The 10,000-nt window shown below is 41.5% G+C and overlaps 1 protein-coding gene across 1 annotated transcript in view; it reads right to left on the bottom strand.

Moving 5' to 3' along the window:
• Window positions 1-10,000, bottom strand: part of LOC311039218 (melanoma receptor tyrosine-protein kinase-like) — a 55,642-nt gene that overhangs the window by 18,826 nt on the left and 26,816 nt on the right. The window contains exons 2-11 of the mRNA XM_084048889.1: window positions 6,404-6,555; window positions 5,941-6,151; window positions 5,624-5,758; window positions 5,308-5,376; window positions 4,726-4,844; window positions 3,955-4,096; window positions 3,132-3,248; window positions 2,237-2,363; window positions 1,064-1,137; window positions 182-272 (exon numbers count right to left, since the gene is read on the bottom strand). Of these exons, the coding sequence (XP_083905015.1) occupies window positions 182-272; window positions 1,064-1,137; window positions 2,237-2,363; window positions 3,132-3,248; window positions 3,955-4,096; window positions 4,726-4,844; window positions 5,308-5,376; window positions 5,624-5,758; window positions 5,941-6,151; window positions 6,404-6,555 (1,237 nt within the window). The remainder of the gene's footprint in view (window positions 1-181; window positions 273-1,063; window positions 1,138-2,236; window positions 2,364-3,131; window positions 3,249-3,954; window positions 4,097-4,725; window positions 4,845-5,307; window positions 5,377-5,623; window positions 5,759-5,940; window positions 6,152-6,403; window positions 6,556-10,000) is intronic.

The raw sequence follows: 10,000 nt of genomic DNA, 5'->3' as shown, positions 1-10,000 counted from the left end.
CACATACACAAACTGTATGCACACACACACACACACACACACACACACACACACACACACACACACACACACACACACACACACACACACACACACACACACACACACACACACACACACACGATTACCACACTGTAATAACCCCTGGAATAAACACATACACACATTGTGTGTGTGTTACCTGTGTGCGCTTCGTCCTCGGATCATCTCCAGGTTTTCGAACACAGACAGAGAGTCCAGACCAGCGGGCCATGACTGGATCATCATGTAACCTACACACGCACACACACGCAAAATAGTATATATATAATATTAGTATATATAAATAATGCCCAAAATAGGATTCGATTATTAATCAATTATATTATTGATAATTATTTTGTAATCCATTTTCTTTTATAATAAATTAAATAACTTCTGACACCCCTATTAGTAAATAGTAATACAAACAATAATGATAACAAAAATACAAAGAGCAAAGCATCTAATGTAACAATAGCAGCACTAGATAGAAACAAATGCTGCAGTACACCAATGTGACCAGAAGAGGGCAACATGACTCTACACATACACTGAGAAGAACACTTTAGTTTCTACAATCTCTGAATCTCTTCTTCTAAGGACTTGAACCTAGCCTAGAGTCACAATTATGGAACCAATATTTGGCACACACAAAAAAATTGCCGCCCTACAAGCTCAGATCAGCTATTAAAAAGGGGCCTAGCCCTAGACCCCTATAGAAAGTTAGCTTTTTACCCTATTTTCTCCCCAATTTAGTCGTTATGCCAATGATTTCCTCCCCACACACATTTCTGTGTGTTGTCACTGCTGTCGTATCCTACTGGCTCACCTGCTAGTGAGGAGCCCCCACCGGGAGGACGTAGAGCTTAATCCTACTCCTCCCGCCCAACACTCCCTCCCTGACTGAACCCCCAGACTCCACAGTGGTGGGCAGGCACTTTACCACTGTGCCAACCGAGCGTCATTTAAAAACATTTCTATTGACGTAACAGTGATTTAATTAATAACATTTACATATACATTAATAATAATAATAATTTACCAGTGATTTCTTTAACAGTTTTGAAGTATTCCAGTTTGGACGTATCCAGAGGTGGCACGTTGTAATACTTGTCCCTGGAAGAACCAATCACAACACACCTTACTAAACATTAAACATTTTACTTATGTAAAAATACAAAAAATTGTCATCAAATAATGTTCCATTCAAAATCATATTATTGGATTATTATTATTGGAGTATAAAATAAGAAATAAACTGTAAAAAGTACCTCAGAATTGTGAATGTACTTTCTAACACAACAAAGGGTCACAACAAATTACATTTTTGAGGTTTCAAATGTGTGAAAAAAGTGTGGAATATATTTGTTTTCACACTTTTAGAGCATATCTATGGTCATAATATGGACATAGCCTACCTAATAGATGCCAAAACATTTTGAAAACAAATTAAGACTTTTGTATTCTTAAATTAAATGTCCCTAAAAGGCCAATCGTACTTACTTCCTGTCAAACGAAAGATACTGTGTGTGATGATATAGACAGACTCTTATGAATAAATATGAATATTGATTTGATAAAGGTGTTGATAAAGGTGTTGATAAAGGTATTGATAAAGTGATAAAGGTGTCGATAAAGTGATACAGGTATAGATAAAGGTTGTCACGGTCCGCTCCTCGGGCAGTGGACTTTGACTGTATTTCTCAGCCCTTGGACCTTTTCTGCCCTTATAAGGTCATGGACTTATTGGGACTATTATGTTGTATCGTTCCTTTTGTGTTGTGTTACTCTGTTGTTGCCTTTGCCCTGCTTTTGTGTTCCTTTATTTTGTAGTATTGTTTCCTGTTCTGCTTAGTTGCTGTTACCTGTCTTGTCTCACCTCCCGTTGGATTAGTCATGTTCTCCTCCTCCTGTGTCATCTTAGACCCTCAGCCTATCCCAGTTTTGATTGTCTGTTGAGTTCACCTGTGTCTTATTATTTCCCTGTCTATATAAGCCCTGTGTTTACACCTTGTCCTTGCTTGTTCATTGTCTTATGTTGCGTGTAGTAAGTTCAGTTCCTTGTTTGTATGCCTACCTTTTGAGTTATTAAACACTTTGAATCGACCTGTTCAGCCTCTGTCTCTCCTGCACTTGGGTCCTACAATCTGCCCTGACTCAGACCGTGACAAAGGTATTGATTAAGTGATATAGATAAAGATAAAGGTGTTGATACCCTGTGAAGGAGGTGGGCAGAAGTGACACAGCTCCATTGATCTTGGTACAGTTCCTGAATGACTCCATGTTGGAAGCATTGATGGCGATGGCATCACTGAGGGACCCCACCCCTATTCCATCACACACTGAGGAGAGAGGGAGAGAGCATTACATATTATAATTTTCATAATTCATTTACCCTACACTTGTCTATTAGAACGTTGGAACTACCATTTTACTAAAACTACCCAGTAGAGATAGACTATAACATAAGTGAACTGCTTAGCAGCCGTCTCATGCTTGTCAATGGCAGCGCATGTGTGCAAATGAAACAGTAGGCTTAACAACCCGATGTTTGAGCAACAAATTAGTCTATAATATCCAGTGGAATCATAAATCTGGCATCGGTCGGGCTCTACCCCTGACCAGCGTTGGTGCCAGGTTTGGTGCAGATCGGAGCAACGGTGCGCCTTGCAGGTCCGCATGTTACATTTGTGATGTCCACTCACCGTCGGTTGACCCACTAGGCAATTTTAATATAGGATAGGTAGTGGGGGTCCCAGCTTCATCTCTCTCTCAGCTAAGGGGTCACACTGACCTTTAGGACTAACTAAAAGGTGTCACACTGACCTTTGACCTTTAGGACAAACTAAAATGTGTCACACATTGACCTTTGACCTTTAGGACAAACTAAAAGGTGTCACACTAACCTTTAGGACACACACTGACCTTTGGGGGACACACTGACTTTTGGGACACAAACTGCACACTGACTTTTGGAACACACACTGACCTTTGGGACACACACTGACCTTTGGGACACACACTGACCTTTGGGACACACACTGACTTTTGGGACACACACTGCACACTGACCTTTGGGACACAAACTGACCTTTGGGACACACACTGACCTTTGGGACAAACTCCGTCACATTTCCTGCATCGTTGGACTCCTCTCTCCTGAAGTTCGTAACTTCCTGGACTGCACGCACGCACACACATCCCCTGGTCTGTTACCACATAGTTATCTGTAACACACAACATGTAATCTCACAGATATCAATCGTTAAATAACCAACGTTAGACTGACGTTTAATGATGAAATAAACATATTGCTGTCTTGGCTGTCTCTCTGTGTGCGTGCGCGTGTGCGTGCGGGTGTGTGTGTGTGAGTGAGTGAGTGAGCGAGCGTGCGTGCATGCATGCGTACATGCGTGAGTGCGTGTGTCTTATGTGGACAGGTCTTATGATAATAATAATAATAATAATAATAATAATAATAATTATCCATTTTATTTGTGACGCACTTTACATTTTTAAAAATGTTAAAGTGCTACAGTGTATAAAAACAATGGCATAAAAAAATTTAAGAGCAGAAAAACAACGACAACAGCATAAGACCCTACTTTGGAGTAAAAAGTAGATTAAAAACGAATTAAATTCAAGGCATAGAAAAAGAGACCTAAAAAGAAAAATCTTTGTTAAAAAGGTAGGTTTGTAGTTTTTAGCGCGTCGGTAGATTGTGGCGCTCTCGGGTGTTCGAGGAGGGCATTCCACAGACATGGGGCAGTACAGAGCCGAAGGCCCGGTCGCCCATGGTGCGGAGACTTGGTGTGGTGGGGGTACGAGAAGGTTTGTGTTGGAAGAGCAGAGGTTTGGAGTAGAGGGTTACATCTGTAATGCTTGCCGATGAGTAAGGTCTCCACTGTGCGTGCGTGCGTGCGTGTATCTTACGTGGACAGTTCTTCACACATGTGGCTCCAAAGGTGTACTTGGCGAGTGGGTTTGGAACCACCTGGTACGTGTTCTTATCGTAGATCATCTGTGGAGGACAACTGTCCTTACATGTCCCTTCATCACTGAAAGACCTGCACGCCTACAGACACAGAGAGACACAGAGACACAGAGAGAGAGAGAGAATTAAATGAATTCATTCTACTATTCTACCAAAATGTGGAATGCCCTACTGGCCATCAAATGTGCGACTCCCTACCCTCTTTCAAAACCACCATAAACCTGTCTGCAATTTGCAACTGGTCCTAGACAAGTCTTCTAGCTTGACACCAGAGTGTATGACTTAAGTAAGTACTGTAGTTGTTCTTATTAGAGTATTAAGTTAACCAAGTAGTACCTTACTAGATTTAGTAGACTCTGATTAGAACAACTATCATAGCATTAAAAGGTACGTCTTGACAGTGTCTGAAGTCAAATTAGAGTATGTCTCCTGGAGATTTACACTATTTTATACTTTATACTACTATATTGTGTGTGTGTCTGTGTGTGTGCGTGCGTGCATGTGTTTGTGTGTGTGTGCATGCGTGCCTGTGTGCAGGTGCATTGTCTGTGTACCAGACAGTCAGACAGTGTGTGTGTGCATGTATAATGTATTGTCTGTGTACCAGACAGTCAGACAGTGTGTGTGTGTGTGCGCATGTATAATGTATTGTCTGTGTACCAGACAGTCAGACAGTGTGTGTGTGTATGTATAATGTATTGTCTATGTACCAGACAGTCAGCAGCAGTGGGACCTGTACAGCCGGCAGCACAGTGTTCGTTACAACATTCTCCAGGTGAAAAACCACGACACCTCCTGCTGCACTGGTCTGCACACACCATGCTGGTTACTATGGAGACACAGAGACAGAGAGACAGAGAGAGACACAGATCAGACACATTCTTAAATGATTTACAGCATAATATTGTTTATTTTTTCTTCATCTCAGTATCTGATTACTACTGTAGTTAAATACGCTTATCGTGCTTGATTAATCATGATTTTACAGTGTAGATTCCAGTATGGCAGTTTGATACTCAAACTATTTTTTTTGTGTTTTTATATGTGATATTATCTTGAATTACATTAAATGATATTGCACCAAATTTCTTCATTTACATTTAATTACTTCACTATTAATAATATCATTCAGCAGAAACAGAAGTTAATGACCCTTTCCAGAAACCTTTCAGGAAAAGATAAGGAAAGCCTGAAGAGGTTGTTTGCCGCATCTGTATATACATTGGCTACACGCTCAGAACATTGGTTAGCATCAGTAATGGTGAGTTGGGTTTAGTTGTTGACACACTTACATGTCTGACAGTGTTGAGGTCCAGCTGCCCAACATGACCCGTTGTAACAACTAGAGTCACACTTTACACCTGCAAAACACACACACACACACACACACACACACACACACACACACACACACACACACACACACACACACACACACACACACACACACACACACACACACACACACACACACACACACACATCTGTAATGCTTGCTTGAGGAGAGGAGGAAAGAGGAGAGAAGAGAAGAAGAAAAGAGAAGAGAGGAGAGGAGAGGAGAGGAGAGGAGAGGAGAGGAGTAAGGAGAAGAGAGGAGGCGTGTCGTACAGTGTCGCGCAAAACCGGTCATGTTCAGATGCATTGTGGGACTCGTAGCTCTGTCTATGATGGCCGCCCACTTAATGGTGTCCAGGTGGCACAGCAGAGGGTTGTTGGAGATCTTCACCCCTCCCTTCAGAATCTCTGAAAACATACACACATAACACAAGTTAATTGTGTGTGTGTGTGTGTGTGTGTGTGTGTGTGTGTGTGTGTGTGTGTGTGTGTGTGTGTGTGTGTGTGTGTGTGTGTGTGTGTGTGTGTGTGTGTGTGTGTGTGTGCGTGCGTGCGTGCGTGCGTGCGTGCGTGTGTATGCGTGTGTGTACCGGTCAGTCCAGTCAGCTGCAGTTGTCTCAGACCATGTGTGTAGTTGTGTGTGTTGTGCGACGTTGTGTTCCTCTCGTAGTTGGACAGAACGGAGAGAGCGTATTGGTTGTCCAGGAGGGTGTGGCCTCTGATCAGCCTCAGGTTGACCAATGGGACGACGGCTGCCTTGTTCAGGGCGATGAGAACGTACCCGCCCACTTCCTGGATGGACTGAGAGAGAGAGAGAGAGAGAGAGAGAGAGAGAGAGAGAGAGAGAGAGAGAGAACATGCTTCTAAATGATTATTGAAAATTATAATGTCAATGAATAGGTAAATAATAGTGAAACGAGCAGATCTACAAGCTCACAACGCATTACCTGTACATTGCGATGTGTTGTGAGCTTGAAGGTCGGTAATTTTCACCACTAGATTTTCATGTCTGGTGTGGATTGGAGCAATGGTGTGCCTGTGGCGAGGAGTCACCTGTAAGAAGGAGAGGTCATGGTATTCCTCGGTGTAGGTCACCTCCAGATTCTCCAGGACAACCGTACAGTTACTGAACATCCTCACCATGTTGCCATAGTGATCGTCTGCCCGCCCCAACTTGGTCAGGTGGTTACTGGTACCCTGGCACACTGGTAGAGAGAAAGAGAGAGAGAGAGAGAGAGAGAGAGAGAGAGAGAGCAGTTTCACATGCATTCTAGCCCACACCATGCACAAAAAACAACAAACAGCGCAATTGTATAAATAAAGATCAACCCATTGTTTAATTTGTTGCTTCTTTGATCACTGTTATTCCTCAGGTATCTAACCCCTACCCGCCAGTGTGGAAGGCAAACCCACACTTTGACAACAAGGACATTTTTTTGCACCTATGATTCGATCTGCTACTTTTACTATCTTTGAATTTGAATCCTGAAAAGTAACAGTTTTGGACATACGGGTCCTGCAACTTTGTTGAGTTTGTTTTGTGCTCAAAGCATCAACATGCCACGTTTGCCCCTTCATGATTAGGCAGTGAAATAACAGTCAAATTAAACACTTAACACCTGCCAACATATTTTTGTCATTATAGGGCAAAAACTATGACAAATGGTCAGAAGCAGCAGATCCACAAGGGTCACAAAATAACAGATTTACGAGGGTCACAAAGCGTCACATTTGTGAAAGTTTAAAATAGGACTTTAAGTGGTTAAACTGTTCCTCAGTTTGCTGGAGACCCCTGGACGTTTGAACAGCCATCCTCTGTGTGCATTCCTATTGGCTGAACGCCTGCTGTGATGTCACAACAAAAACACAGCTGGGGGACAGCCCACTGTCTTAGACCTCTGTCTGTCTGTCTGTCTGTCTGTCTGTCTCTAAGCCTAGAAACACACTCACACATACACATGTTTGTATTACCATACTTGTGAGGATATCAAGATGTTAGGACAACGACTTTATGAATACACATTTTGAAATGTTTAGCCATTTTGAACCGTAAACCTAATCTACAAAAATTCCAACCTTAAACCCTAAATTTAACCTCTAAATGTCTAATTCCGAATCCTAACCGCAACCTGAATCTTTTTCTAATTCCTAAGTCTCTATTTATTTATTTTTATGATAGAACAATCATTTCTCTTGTGAGGACCAGGACATTTTTTTAGTTACTCCGCTCCGCCCTCTACAGTTCTTGTTAATAGAAAAAATCCATTGACCGGATCTGTAGAAGGCGCAGCGGAGTAACTAAAACATTTTTTCCTTCTGGTGAAATACAGTATTTAACATTTTGGCCAAAAAGAGTATTTTAGACATGAGGTCAGAGTGTTCCCACTTAGTAGAGTTGGCTTTCAACTCCATAAAACCGTCTTTGTTTTGGTGAGTATCGAAAGAGTATGTTTTATTTTTACTGCAGACTGTGCAGCATGTGGTTTGTGCGCAAAGGCTCGAAAGTCCCATAGCCTTAAGGAGAACTCCTTAAGGCTATGGGCACACACACACACACACACACACACACACACACACACACACACACACACACACACACACACACACACACACACACACACACACACACACACACACACACGTTTCCAGTAAGTTGTGAATCACATAATCAGTATCACTTCATCTAACTGCTCTGTTTTTATTTGACACTTGCTTTGGCACGGTAACTTGCTTTGCTTGTAATTTGTCTTGTAGGGTGCCAACATCCCCCTGCAATATTCTTCTGTCGGTGTTCACTCTCGTATTGAGCTTCAAGTGCTGGCAGGTGTGTGCCTGTCGCAGGTGTGTGACTGACTGGCACCTGGGCACGGGTCCTGCAACTCTGTTGAGTTCGCTTTGCATCAACATGCCACGTTTGTCTCTTCAGGATAAGGCCCGAGCAATAGGGGCTACTGGGATATTTTGGCTTAATTTTTTTAGACAATCCTTACAAGTTGTACCTGCATGGTTGTAAAGGTGACTAATAAGGCTTTTCTTTTTCCTTTATTTATTCAGGGAAACCCATTGAGACCAAGCTCTCTTTTTCAAGGGCGCCCTGATAACAAACATTTGAATCACATTACAATGTCACAACTTTGACAATAAAGCAAAAAAGAAAAGCAGAAGCATAAAACAACATTAAAATAATCGCAAAAGGCGGTGAATCAGACAATACAGTGAGGACATGGATAACAACACAGAGATTTAAAAATCAGATGCAAGATAAACAGTGTTACATGAAACAGGTACAGTCACTATGCAGTGTGTCCTCAAGAAGCACCCTGAATGTCTCTATTGAGACCAATCGCACCCGTTTCAGAGAGTCCTGAAGTTTGTTCCATTTGTGTGGAGCATAATACATGAAAGCAGTTTTTCCATGTTCACTGCTCTTACGTGGACTGGTATATCCAATGTGTGTTTGTGAACGTGTTGAGTGACCAGTAACCTTTGGTTCCAAAAGTGAGGTTAGGTATAAAGGAAGTTTACCACACAAGGCCTTATAAATAAATATATCCAACGAAGAAATAATCGACTAATAATAATCAATTTCGATCATAAATGGGCTATATGGAGAACATACATGCAAGACAGTTACACAGTATAGGCCTACGTCTATAGAAATCACTACAAACTCTCTCTCTCTCTCTCTCTCTCTCTCTCACACGCACGCACGCACGCACGCACGCACGCACGCACGCACGCACGCACACACACACACACACACACACACACACACCTCTTCATCATCCGGTCTCATCGCTCCCTGTAGTCTTCTCTTTCCTTCCTGTCTGTCTGTCTGTCTGTCTGTCTGTCTGTCTGCCTGTCTCTTCAAACAGTAAACTTTTCACATGTGTTATCATGTGACAATAGGGGTGAAGCAGTTATCGATTTAAAAATATATATATATTATTTTCTTAATACAGTAGCATGAATGGACTGTGAAGTCATGATTAAAAGATAAACAGAAAAAATGGTTAATAAACTAATCCACAACAGTACACCACGTCACATTGTGTCGGGTTTTGACCTTCCAACAATATTTGGTTATTTTTGTTAATGACGCATATAAATAATAGGGGTTAAATGGTTCAATAGACTGATTTACCTGATTATAAAAAAAATCTGAATTTTCTGTTTTATTTACACAACACATTGTGATTTCGTTTTAGTTGTATTTTAGTCATCTGAAATGCTTTAGTTTTAGTCTAGTTTTAGTTGACTAAATATCACAAGATTTTAGTCGACTAAATCTACAGTTGATTTGACTTTAACTGCATGCCAAAATTGGCCGATCAACAAGCTCACAACGTGCCTGCAACGCTTTTTGAGATTCTCTGAGCTATTCTCGGAGCGTGACACCCACGCACAACCAAGCGTAAAATGACTTAATTCTACTGGATCTCTTCTCCACTAGTCCCTCCCTAACATTTTAGTCTAGTTTTTATTTGATGAAGAAATATATTTAGTCATAGTTATCATAGCTTAGTTTTTATTTACAGTAGTTTTCCTCAATGAAAAAAAGGTAGTCGACCAACATTTTTCTTCATAGTTTTAGTCGACTACATTTAAATATACCCTGTTACCACTTATGAAGGCACACATACTGTACAC

Source organism: Gymnoscopelus microlampas (assembly GCF_963454915.1).
Source record: "Gymnoscopelus microlampas genome assembly, chromosome: 22".
Classification (NCBI taxonomy): Eukaryota; Metazoa; Chordata; class Actinopteri; order Myctophiformes; family Myctophidae; genus Gymnoscopelus; species Gymnoscopelus microlampas.
This window is presented reverse-complemented; position numbering and strand designations above follow the sequence as displayed.